Source organism: Taudactylus pleione, unplaced genomic scaffold (genome assembly GCF_031769625.1).
Source record: "Taudactylus pleione unplaced genomic scaffold, aTauple2 ptg000125l, whole genome shotgun sequence".
Lineage (NCBI taxonomy): Eukaryota > Metazoa > Chordata > Amphibia > Anura > Myobatrachidae > Taudactylus > Taudactylus pleione.
In genome coordinates this window covers 10241417-10254424 of record NW_028284527.1, presented here as the reverse complement: position 1 = coordinate 10254424, position 13008 = coordinate 10241417, and the positions used below count along the sequence as shown (strand labels likewise).

General features: G+C 38.1%; 1 protein-coding gene across 1 annotated transcript in view; it reads right to left on the bottom strand.

The window, feature by feature from the left end:
• Positions 1–1043: 1043 nt before the first annotated feature.
• The window catches only part of CUNH6orf118 (chromosome unknown C6orf118 homolog), a 111793-nt gene continuing 99828 nt past the window's right edge, over positions 1044–13008 (bottom strand). Inside the window, exon 10 of the mRNA XM_088472543.1 lies at positions 1044–1195. Coding sequence (XP_088328669.1) covers positions 1147–1195 — 49 coding nt within the window. The 3' untranslated portion in view covers positions 1044–1146. The remainder of the gene's footprint in view (positions 1196–13008) is intronic.

Genomic DNA, 13008 nt, shown 5'->3' with positions numbered 1-13008 from the left:
TCATTGATGAATGAAGCCAATCTGGTCTCTGTAGTAATTTTTGTATTCTTTTTAATACAGATTATGCTATAAATATCTTACTAAACAGAGATACAAAGACTGAAGAGCTGATTTATAGCTGGAAGCAAAGCAATAAAAAGGAGCAAACTAAGGCTGGGTACCCACCTATGCAACTTGTCCACTGACCCAGGGATCCACAGACCAAGTGGTTGATTGGTAAGCCAATACCAACTTTCCAATCTGGCGCTCATTATGTCTGCACTGACATCACAACTGGGTGGGCATTTATATTTGCCAAGTGAGTTGAGATGTCAGTGTCAGCGGGTCCCTGCAGCAACTGTACGGGTGGCCGGTGGATCTCCCATACCCACAGCCAGACTTGCCAATTTATCTGCAAGACATATCCGCATCGGCTTGATGCAATATGTTTGACAATATCTTCTGTACACATGTACAGATGCACTATTCGATATGTTGTTCGTCGTCTGATTAAACAACATATCGCATAGTGTGTACCCAACACAAGCTGCAATCTAAGGCGTGCAAATACAATTCTTTCTTTTTTCTGCATGCAGGGTAAACACTGACTATTTTTGCTTGTAACCCACAAATACAGGGCAGGTTTATTTGTACACTACAATTTAGAGTTCAGCTATGGCACGTCCCTCCCATCTGTCAAACACTTTATATCAGCCGCACCGGCAGCGCAACATGGTTTTGCCAAGGTGCCAAATTTGCTCCATTTTTGTCCTTTGCTCCCAACTCTGAATTGGACCCAGGTAGCCTCAGGGACTTAGGGTCAAATGCAAGACTGTCCTTCAGAAAATTGAGGTTAAAGTACTTATACTTTTTATCATAGATACCTGCAATGACTTATGGCACATATTTATACTCTTTTTCAGTTTTCTGAAAACAGTTTCAAACAAATTTATGGAATTATTTTATTTTTAACAATATCACAAATCTTTTCCAATTTTCACTTCGTGTAGTTGAAATTTGCAACATTGTTTCCTATGTTTATATATGAGTATGTCTGCCAGGGAAACACGGTGCAGAATAGTTCTGGATTAATTTGTATTGTACTTGCTATAATTTTTAATAATACTGAAAAAATCATGGTATGACTTGATGGAGCTGCAGGCTGCCTCATAACTCTTCTGTTTGTAAGAAGGATTCCATCAGGTTTTTAATTTCCCTAGAAGAAAAAGAATCTCTATAATAAGCCATAAATCCATTCACTTTATCTATATACATACTTGTCAACTTTTTATCTGTCCCCTCCAGAAAAAGCCCGAAGGGGAGAATCAGATCATATTAGCCCCACGCACTCCACATGGACATGTGATTTGTGGCATTATGCTTCCCATCCCACCCATTTCACTGGGAGTCCGGGGGACCCCTCCGGAACTTCCTGGCAAAGTGGGTAAATAGGTGAAGTTAAGTAAAATGTCACTGTAAGACACAAAGCTGGTATTCTCTGATCACCACTGCATATTACACTCAGAGGCGTTGATTTACTGCAGGCCTAACTTTCTGCTGCTTCCTTGTTATCCCCCACCAAATACACGTGGGTATGAATTCCCAACCTTTTTCTCCCTGTTGCCATACTTTATATATCAATATCTACAAGTTACAGATGCACCTACTTTTTAATGTACACTACTCAAAAATGTAACTCCTTTTTTAAGCATTGTTCAACTATTGATATTTATTGGTAAATTAGATAAATTGCAAAACTGCTATGCTTTCACAAAAAATGTAAATTATTTTAAATACAGTAGCTGGAAAAAGTGTGTAATTGTAAATAGTTCATAAAAAAGAAATGTCATATAATAAAAACTATTTGCTCTTTTCCAGCTTAAAATCCAGGGGGGAGGGGGTCACTGTTACTCACTAATAGTATATAAACCAACATTATTGTATGTACAAAATAATTAAATCATTAATAGTAAACATAAATTACAAGTAATTATTTTTTTAACAACAATGGGCATTAATTTATTAATAACAGGCACAAAATAAAATATGGATTAAAAGTAGAGCTGTCACTATAATTCTGCAAATAATGTGGACATCCTATAAACAGGTAAAAAGGTGTTGTTATTATGAGATAACACATGGCTTTCAATGGTAATAAGTGCAGCATTTTCTTCTTTAGTGTAATGAGCTGGGTTAAGAACATTCTGAAATTTCTCAGTAAACGGTCATAAAGTCAAAGGCACAGTACATCCTGTTGCATGTACACGCTGTTAGGAAATTCAAGTTAAAGACACAGTGCTACCTGTTGTGTTGCATATGTTCACTTTTAAAAAATATTAATTATTTCTTAGTTGGAACAGTTTTGCAGTTCTTTCATAATAACAGCTCAACACATATTTCTTCACATGAATGTTATTGAGGTTTCCTCAGAAGGTATAAGTAGGAGTAATACTGAACTGAATTTAAAACCTTGATTCCCAATAAAAAAATTACATAATCAATGTTCAATACATGTTATCGTTGCTATGCATATCATTAAATTATAAGAATTATCCAAAAGTAAACATAATAATAAATAAAAAATAAAATTAAAAAATTTGCTAATCGGAAAAAGAAACAGTATATACTAATTCTAAATATAAGATCAGGCTGAGACAAAGATGGCTCTGTAACTTTCTTATATCAAATTCCACCACAAACAACACTGCAGGCCAAGCAGAAATGCCATTTGTTTTTCTCTCACCAGTATGTCATCTTCATAGGGGCACGAGGTTTATCGAGAAAAAAACTTGCACTCAAATTTGGATTTCCACGGGTATGCGTGCTCCCGATACCCGCAGTATCCAATATAAAAAAAGTGGTCACGGGGTATTCAGCTCTGCAAAAAATAAATAAATAAACAATTCTCCTTTTACCTGCCCGGGGGCTTCTGGTGGTCTCTGCGGCTCCCAGTGGCCTCCCCTCCATCTTTTCACTGGAGAGGCACTTGCTGGGAGGCACAAGGGCTGCTGGGAGATGTAGTTTTCCCAGCACTCATTAAATGGGGCACACTGACAATGGGGGGCACACACACCGGGGGTCACACACACAACACTCATACACACACACAGTCATAAACACTAACAAACACTCACACACACTATCATACTCAATGCTGCTGCAGGAGACCGGGTCCCGACACTGGATGCAGAAGACAGCACTTTGGAAGGTGAGTATTACAGACTAATTGAGCTAATTTAAAACTTTAAATTGCTTAATAAGTAATTAGGAGGGGTACTGCAGGGGTCCGAGAGCATTTCCAGACCTTTTTTCCTACAATTGTGGATTTTAGGAAAAATTGGTCATGCTCTGGAGGTGCACAAAAACTAACCTCTTGGCACTCAAAATAGAAAAAAATGCGCACCTAATTGAATAGCAAAAATCCCGCACCTGCAGGAAAAACCTCGCAGGTGTGGGATTTTTGCTTTTCTCGCCCCCAATTGAATATGCCCCATAGAATCCATGTTTTATTATATTGTAAGTAGTGAAATATACTAAGAATTAAGTAAAAAAAAATGCTAACCATAATTAATATAAATGTGACTATATAGTACTAAGGACCTTATCTGCACGTAACTAAGATTATACCACCTTTAAAAGAAATACGTATAAAAAATAGAAACTTCTTTTCTTATAGTATTGCAAAGTAATAAATAACCATAAGGGTTTCCTATACATTGTTCAATGTTATAGCATCCTTTAAACAATAGAGATATAACATTCTCATAGAAAAATCCAAAAGACCTAAAGTATCTTTTCTACAATACATTTTACCAATCCCTACCTCTAGATCAGGGGTGGGGAACCTTTTATCTGCTGAGGGCCATTTTGATATATAGAACATTATTTGCGGGTATGGTGCAGGCCACGCCCCTCTGTGTGATGTCACATTGGGCGGGGCCATAATCACTGGTGATCCTGAGGATGCTTCGGGGAGCTGTAAGGGCAGCAGTGTGACCATCTGAAGCATCCTAGGGACGCTCCAGGCGGCACTGCTGCATTAATTCTGGCTGCAGGGTGCCATTCTAGGCACACTGCTAGCCAGATAAGGCTAGCAGAAAAAAGCTCCGAGGGCCAGACCAAATGATTCCGTGGGCCTTTTACGGCCCCCAGGCCTGAGGTTCCCCATCCCTGCTCTAGATGTAGGGGAAATTTTTGCAATCCCTTGGACTAATAATATATTAATGTTACCAGTGTGGCTTCTTTTGTCCTTCCTGTTATCATTATTTTTGGTACTAATAGAGAATACATTACAAAGTGCTCCATGAAGCACATTGTAACCTCTAAATAACAATGATCTTTAATGGTTTCATCACCTGAGGTGTCATTATTGGAACAATTTCTATTTAACTTTTGGATTTGTCCTTTAGGAATGTTATTCTTCCACATTTTTTGATGACAACTATAATAGTTGAAACAGTATTTTAAAGCCATTTGTTTGGTATATGTCATAGTGGGAAATTCTCCACAGAAAAGGTGATGTCCAAGAAGGTAAATGTGGTGCTAAAAGTGTTTGTGAACATTAACCCATATGTTTTAGTGGTCAAAAGAAATTCTGAAAGCGAAGAGTCCCCACCCCGAATTAAAAATAAAGTTAATAAATTTATCAGACATAAAGCACCAAGCTCACTCCATATGGGCCATCCCAAACATATTAGTCCTCAAAGAAAAAATATATATATATATATATATACTGTGACACAGTTAGGTTAGGGGGTCCCTCTCCTGGGTAGAGGACTCCTTCCTTACACACACACACAGCAGCAGGGAAGCAGCACACCAGTCTGGATGCAAGTACAAGCTGGTCGGCGCCAGTCTTTATTGTACAATGACAGAAAATATAAAGAAAACATAAATATAAATCCTAGCCCTGTCGGGGCACTAACTTCACAGGTAGTTCCCTCACTACCAGAACCTGGCAGGGCCTAATGCCCTCGCCAGCAACAAAAGCACAGCACAACACTCACAGTTAGGTATCCAAGTGTCTCTGAGCAAACTCCCTGTCTGCTCTCCCAGGTGAGACAATCAGCCCTAAACACACTAGGCTTATATTGGCCACTCTCATGTGGAAAACTAACAATCCTGTTACCAGGTTGCGAGAACCAAAACCTGGAGTGGCCATGGGTGGAGCCCTCCCTCTCCTCTCACCCACAACCCCCAGGTCCCAAACTGGCTTTTCAAAAAGCCGAAACTCAAGCCTGCTGCACTGCAGACTTTCTCCTGGGGGTTTAAAACACAAAAGACAGGAATCTGGGACAAATGTACCTGCCACAGACCACTTTACCAGTGATCCTATCACAATATATATATATATATATATATATATATACACCAATCAGCCATAATATTAAAACCATCTGCCTAATATTGTGTAGGTTACCCTTGTGCCACCAAAACAGTTCTGATCCCCGTCAAGGCATGGACCTCTGCAGCTGTCCTGTGTTACCGGCAGACATTAGCAGTAGATCCTTTAAGTCCTGTAAGTTGCATATGGGACCACCATGTCTCTGACTTGTCTTTCCAGGATATGCCACATATGCTCGATTGGATTCAGATCTGGGGAATTTGGAGGCCAAATAAACCCCTCAAACTTTTTGTCATGTTCCTCACACCATTTGATTTGCAGTGTGGAAGGGTGCATTATCCTGCTGAAAAAGGCCACTGTCATCAGGGAATATCATTGCTATGAGGAGATGTACTTGATCTGCAACTATGTTAAGGTAGAAAGTAACATGCACATTAATGCAATTGTAGGGCCCAAAGTTTTTCAACAAAACTTTGCACAGAGCATCACACTGCCTCCGTCAGCTTGCCTTCTTCCCATAGTGCATCCTAGTGCCATCACTTCCTCAGGTAAATGACGCACATGCACCCGGTCGACACCACATGATGTAAACAAAAACATGATTCATCAGACCAGACTACCTTTTTCCATTGCTCCATGATCCAGTTTTAATGCTCACATGGCAATTGTAGATGTTTTCAGTGGTGGATAGTGGTCAGCATGAGCATTCTGACCTGTCTATGACTACGCATCCCCATACGCAGTACACTATGATGCACTGTGTGTTTTGATATCTTTCTATCATAACCAGTATTAACTCTTTAGCAATTTGTGCTACATTAACTCTTCTGTGGGATAGGAACAGATGGGATAGCCTTCGCTCCCTCTGCACGTCAATGAAACTTGGGTGTCCATGACCTTGCTGCCAGTTCACCAGCTGTTCTTCCTTGAGCCACTTTTGGTAGCTACTAACCACTGCATACCAGGAACATCCCACAAGACCTGCCATTTTGGAGATGCTCTGACCCAGTCATCTAGTCATCACAATTTGGCATTTGCCAAAGTTGCTCAGATCCTTGTGCTTGCCAATTGATCCTGCTTCCAACACATCAACTTCAAGAACTGAGTGTTCACTCATTGCCTAATGTATCCCACCATTTGACAGGTGCCATTGTAACAAGTTAATCCATGTTATTCTCTTCATCTGTCAGTGGTTCTAAATGTAATGTAGCTTGAATAGTACATTTACATTATATATTAGATTTTTTTTTAGGAACCCATCATTTGAACTTGCCATTTATGTATAGAACCTTCACTGTCTGGATGGATAAGGGTATTCATAGGGGCATATACAGTTGGGCGCAAGGTTTAGCAAGGTAAAAACCTCACGCCCTTCGCACCCAATTTAGAAATACTGCAGGTATGCATGCTCCCAATACCCGTGGAATTCAATTCCCAAAAAAACTGGTCATGGGGTTTTCAGTTCTGAAAACCCTGCGCCGCACAATTAAAAAAAAAAAAAAACTTCTCTTACCTGGCCGGGGGTCTCCAGTGGTCTCCGCAGCTCCAGGTGGCTTCCCCTCTCTCTTCTTACTTGAGAGGGGGCTGCTGGGATTCCCAGGGGCTCCTGGGAGGCTCCATGGGCTGGTGGGAGGGGCAAGGGCTGCTGGGAGATGTAGTTCTCCCAGCACCCATTCCAGGGGGGCCACACAAACACTGCAGGGGCACATTGGCAGTGGGACACACACACTCATACACACACACACTCATACATACTTACAAACACCACACACACTGACATACCGTTGCTGCAGAAGAGCTGGCTCCCGATGCAGGATGAAGAAGACAGTGCTGCAGGAGGTAAGCAATTAAGGACTGATTAAGCTAATGGGATACTTCCAGTTGCTTAATTAGTCCTCGGGGGAGGGGATGGGGGGTGCCACAGGGGTGTCAGAGAAAGTAAAAATAATGCTTGCTCAGGAGGTGCATGAAAAAAACCTCCCAGCGCGTGTTTACAAAAAAAACACATACCTAATAGAATAGCAGAAAACCCGCACCTGCAGGAAAAACCTTGCAGGTGCGAGTTTTTTTGCTATTCTCGCAGACTATTGAATATGCCCCATAGAATTGGAATATTAGCTTGATACTATTTCTATCAAAGTCCTAGCTTTCCAGCATGTATCCTAGCTGTATATCTATTTATCCCTCTATTTATTTTATTGTTTTCATTATATGCAGGCAAAATTATATTGATTTATATCTATCTATACATATATAGCTAATGCAATAGTGATACAGTAATTCACACTAATAGGTGTGTAAAAAGGTGCAATAGCTCAGTTGAAAAAGACAAAATTACTCTTGGTTGTTTTTACAAAAACATTTTGCTCAGGTAATATTATGCTATTTTGGGGAAAGTTGGATTGGCAGACATCTAAACAGTAGTTAATCATAATTTGAATATGTGTGGAACAGTTCAGGAGGTGATTTGCGCTTACCCTACCGTCCCAACCTTGTCCCTCCAATTAGTTGGTATCTGGATGGATGTTCAGCCTGTTAGTCTTCCCTGGAAGCTCTCTTAATGTGGCCAGTTGTAAAACCTAAAGTGGTTGGCAAAACCAGAAGTGCTGTCGGCAGGGTCCGGTGGCTCCTGTGGTGCAGCATCCAACGTGTTTCGCACCTGCCGGTACTATGTCAAGGATACTGGTTCAGGAGTGGAGTCACTCCTTTTATAGAAAAAAAAACAGTTATTGCTTCTCTGTTTAAAACTGGAAGTGACCTCCCAAAAGTAAAAAAAATGGTGGTAACCGTGCTGTTCATTGTACACTGCGAATTGCCTTGCTAATACGTGTGCCATCCGAATTATATTTTCTGTGATATCTTTCAAGGGCAATTGATAGCTACTGTCTTAATCCTTGATCCTTTCTTTACATAAAAAAACATTTCATTTAATATCTACAGCGTATTGAGGCCACATGGTTTCAAAGTCTTCAAATTCTATATCCATTTTTCATTAATTTATTTTTAAAGTTGTTGCAATTCCACCCCTCCCCCATCGCAAATAGGGGCTCATTTTCTTGATTCCCATGAATTTTAGGTTTCTTGGATTTTTGTTATGAGCTTCTAAGAAATGCTGTGAAACATTATGAGTGGTTTTAATATTGTACTGTGTATATATATATATATATATATATGTTCTGCATTCCTGGTTCTGATCTTTCTTTTTGTTTGTCCCACGTACTCATATTCGCATGGCACTCCAATAAACAGTTTTGTTCCTTCTGTTTAACATGAATTTGCTCCTTAATTTTATATTCTTTGTTGGTCTGGTTTGAAACAGATGTGCTGTTTTAGTTGTGTTTTCCATATTATTTTTGCATCCCTTGCAACTCAGGTAGCAATGATAGCCTTTTGGGTTTTTTTTCAATCTTTTGAATTTCTATCGGGATAAAGTTTTGGTTTTTTGCTTCTTGTTTCAGGTTAGTGACTTTTTCATATACAGTATATCATTTTTGGTCTCTTTGGTATAATTAATTGCAGAAATTCATTAAGTTGAAGTACAGTATATGCCAATGTTTGCAGATTATCTTTCTATTATTCCATGGTTACTGTTGTATTTTGTTATTAAGGCCGTTTTGAAGTCTTTCATTTCATTTTTTCTTGGTTTGTACTTTATTAATTCTATTCTGTTCCTTTCTGTAACTTTGTTGACTTCTTTCTGAAAAACATTTTCCTTATAACCCTTTACATAAATTTCTCTATCAGTTTCTGACTTTGATCTTGAAATGCCTCTAAATCTATGGTTTGTATAATTTGTAATATCTGCATTGTGGCTTTCAGATGACACAAAATATAGATAGGATAAATAATCTAGGTAGTATCAATTTTCAGGATAAATGCATTTCTGTAAACTATATTATCATCTCTGTATACATTACTAAGTGACTTTTCGTCTGAGTAGAGTAGAAATATGATTGCTCTAAAATTGAAGAAGTGCTTTCCTTTATTGATGTTTCAGATTTTATCAAAATATGCATAATTTCTAGTTCCATAGAAGGTGGAAAACATTTGTTAATGCAAATTAATATGTGTTTTCAGATTGTGGTGTCATATACTAGCCTATTTCAGCACTGACTTGCTTAAAGAGCAGATGGAAATAACTTATAAAGCATATCAGTTGACTGGATTTAGGCTTGGTATTTATATGTATGTGTACAAAATGGTAAATGTATTTTTCAGACTTTCAATGAGTGATATCAATGCGGAAAAATGTAGAAACTTTCGTGCAAAGGGTGGATTCATTATACTTTGAATTAATATTTGACATTGTCTTTTGAGTATATTGTATTCTCTTATTTACCTACAACAAATCAAGATAGTTAATTCACTTGATGGTGAATATATTATTACTTGCTAATTGATACTGTGTCTATAATATCTACCTTATGTCAATTATTGCTATTAACCATCACATGTTCTGCAAAAGATTTGACTCAACAGAATAAACTTCCTAAATGCTCTTTTAGGAAAAGGCTTACAAAGCATTTTCCCCCGCCCTTGTTCAGATCTCTCCGCAGGATGTTGGTATCTTTACACACATGTAATGCTACTAATTTGTGACTGTGACGTGACCTCTGACAATTCTAATCTCATATTTGTTTTGTAGACAGTTTAGTAGTAATATCCTCATTTACCTGTAATGCCCAGTTTTGTAGATATGAAAGAAAAAAATCATGAAATGTTGTACTGGCTAGCCCAATGTTGACAGTAAAGATAGTAATTCAGATGATTAAGTGTGTGATCTCTATTAAAAACATAACATATGTATTATGTATGAATACATAAGATATATATATATATATATATATATATATATATATATATACAAGTAGAGTTCCTGGAAGGAAGGATGCACTCTCCGTTTTGACAACGTATTAAGTTTTATTCATCTTGGGACATGAAAGGAATCATATTAATGGTCGACGTTTCGGTACACATCTGGACCTTTCTCAAGACCTCAGTTCAACATAATGACATATAGATTGTATTAAAACAACTGACATGTCACAATTCTGTGAAGAAAGAGAAACAAGAATAACCTGTCTATCCGGCTCCTGTATAACCAGACATGCTCCCAAGACATAGCAAACATGTATGGCTAATTCTAACACCACATAACAGTGTCAATACCACCGGTGCCAAAACCAATATAGGTGCTCACTTAATATGTAAATATGCATGATGTGTATATACAAACAGATAACCATATGTAATATTACCTCAATAGAATTTCAACAGGGACATAATAGAATTAGGTGCAAGTTCACCATAATGTAACCCGACTGGTTCACTCAAGGGAATATATACCTGTAAATGTGGTATGATAATAAACCAATGTAACGCTAAACAGTATATGCATGCAATCACAGCACCATAGGTATGAGCACTTACCCAAATATAGCAACAAAGATAAACCACCATCCGCTGTACCACGCTGTGGTTACACACGTGTCCCGCCGTGTATGTGTATATGTATTACCGCTCGCGCACGGCTAGAAAAAGCCGCCAGACAGTAAATTGTCATCGACTACATCACTTCCGCGTGTCAAGATGACACGCATGCTGTATCTTAGCAACGCGCGGAGACATCAGTGTAAACGGAATGGGCACATTAAACTAAATAGGGGTTATGGGTGTATAATTACAAGAGCCGAATAGACTGATGACATAATGATATAATTCATGTACATGGTATTAAATGTACTTAGCAATAATATATATCCATTCAAATATGTAAATTTACTCAAAATAAGACACATAAACAATAATATACAATAAATGCTACATATTACATAAATATATCAAAAGTCAATATAGGACTGTACAAACTTAAAAAACTCAAAACATAGCACATAAACTAATTAGTGATACCATATAGGAACTAGGAAATCATATATACAAAGAAAGAATAGCATATACATCTCATTATATATGTAGTTAACGAAAGCCAAAGCTTACTAATACTCATTTAATAGAAAACTGTCTGTATCCATAATCGTGTGGATGATATAAAGTGGATAAATATAATGCATTCTTTAGACAGACTTCTTTCAAGACAATCTTAAAGAATCTCTTTTTAAAAAATCACTTTTAGAGAGGAAGGGGAGAATTATTATAAAAAGACCCCAAGAGGATTATGTTCATTTAAACCTCTTGGTACAACCGTGTCCAGTTTGTGAATCCAAAAACTCTCTCTCCTTTTTAAACTTAATAATCTATAATTTCCACTGTCAGGGGGGATCCAATCTATCAGTTTGCATCGTAATGATGCAGCAGAATGTGCTTTTTCAACAAAATGCCTGGCCACAGGCTTATCGCTTTTGCCAGTCTGTAAAGCTGACCTGATAGAGGCACGATGGTTTGCCATTCTATCCCTAAATCTACGGGCTGTAAGGCCTACGTAATAGAGTCCACATGGGCATATAAGTATATAAATGAGGTGATCCAATGCACAGTGTAATCTGTATTTAATAGCTATTTTGGTGCCTAGATATGGGTGTGGGAAAGAAGGACCCACTAACATTGATGTACAAGAAATACAGCTGCCACAAGAGTGGCTTCCTGGAGTAACAGCAATTCAGATACTTCCTTCTTTTTACCCGGGTATAAAGTCGGTCTTAATAGCATCTGTTTTAGATTGGGACCTACTCTTAGGTATTGTGATACTGGAAGATTGTCCTTTAACGCTGGCGGATGGTGACTCGTAGGCAACAGTGCAAGGTTCCTGTCAGTTGGTTTCCTGAATAAAGAAGTAATCAATTTCCCATCAACCAAACTGATGGTGACATCCAAAAAATTAATGGATTCAACGTTAGCTTCAGATGTAAAACGTATAGGACTATGCAATGCATTTAAATCATGAACCATGAATGTGAGCGCTGTATTCAACCTCTCCAGTGTCAATCTCAATGAGACTGAATTAAATCTGTTGGCTAAAGGCCTTACATATGTTCCGACTTATAGACATAGTGACTTTAAGAGAACAGTTGATATGTATAAATTCGGACGTACTTTGAGATTGAAAGAATTTTTTTCTAATAAAGGCAATACCACCAGTATAATTAAAAAATGTAAAAAACCATCCACTTTTGATCCTCCAACCAACAATGCTAGCCTTAAGACGTTACCTACTGAGTTCTTGATTGAACTGGCTACGCTAGTACTATGCAAAAAATCATTTTCAATATAAAGATCAATTCTTTTTACAGATATCTGGTACAGTGATGGGCTCGAATTTGGCACCATCCTATGCCAACCTATATATGGCTCATTATGAGAGTGAACATATCCTCTCCAGATATGGAGTGGATATCCTTTTTTATCGTCGATTTATTGACGACATTTTTCTTATATGACGAGGAACACCTGCAAGCTTTAAAGAAATGGTTCATGATTTAAATGCATTGCATAGTCCTATACGTTTACATCTGAAGCTAACGTTGAATCCATTAATTTTTTGGATGTCACCATCAGTTTGGTTGATGGGAAATTGATTACTTCTTTATTCAGGAAACCAACTGACAGGAACCTTGCACTGTTGCCTACGAGTCACCATCCGCCAACGTTAAAGGACAATCTTCCAGTATCACAATACCTAAGAGTATTACGGATCAATACTTCAGTAGATATAAGAGAACATCAATTAC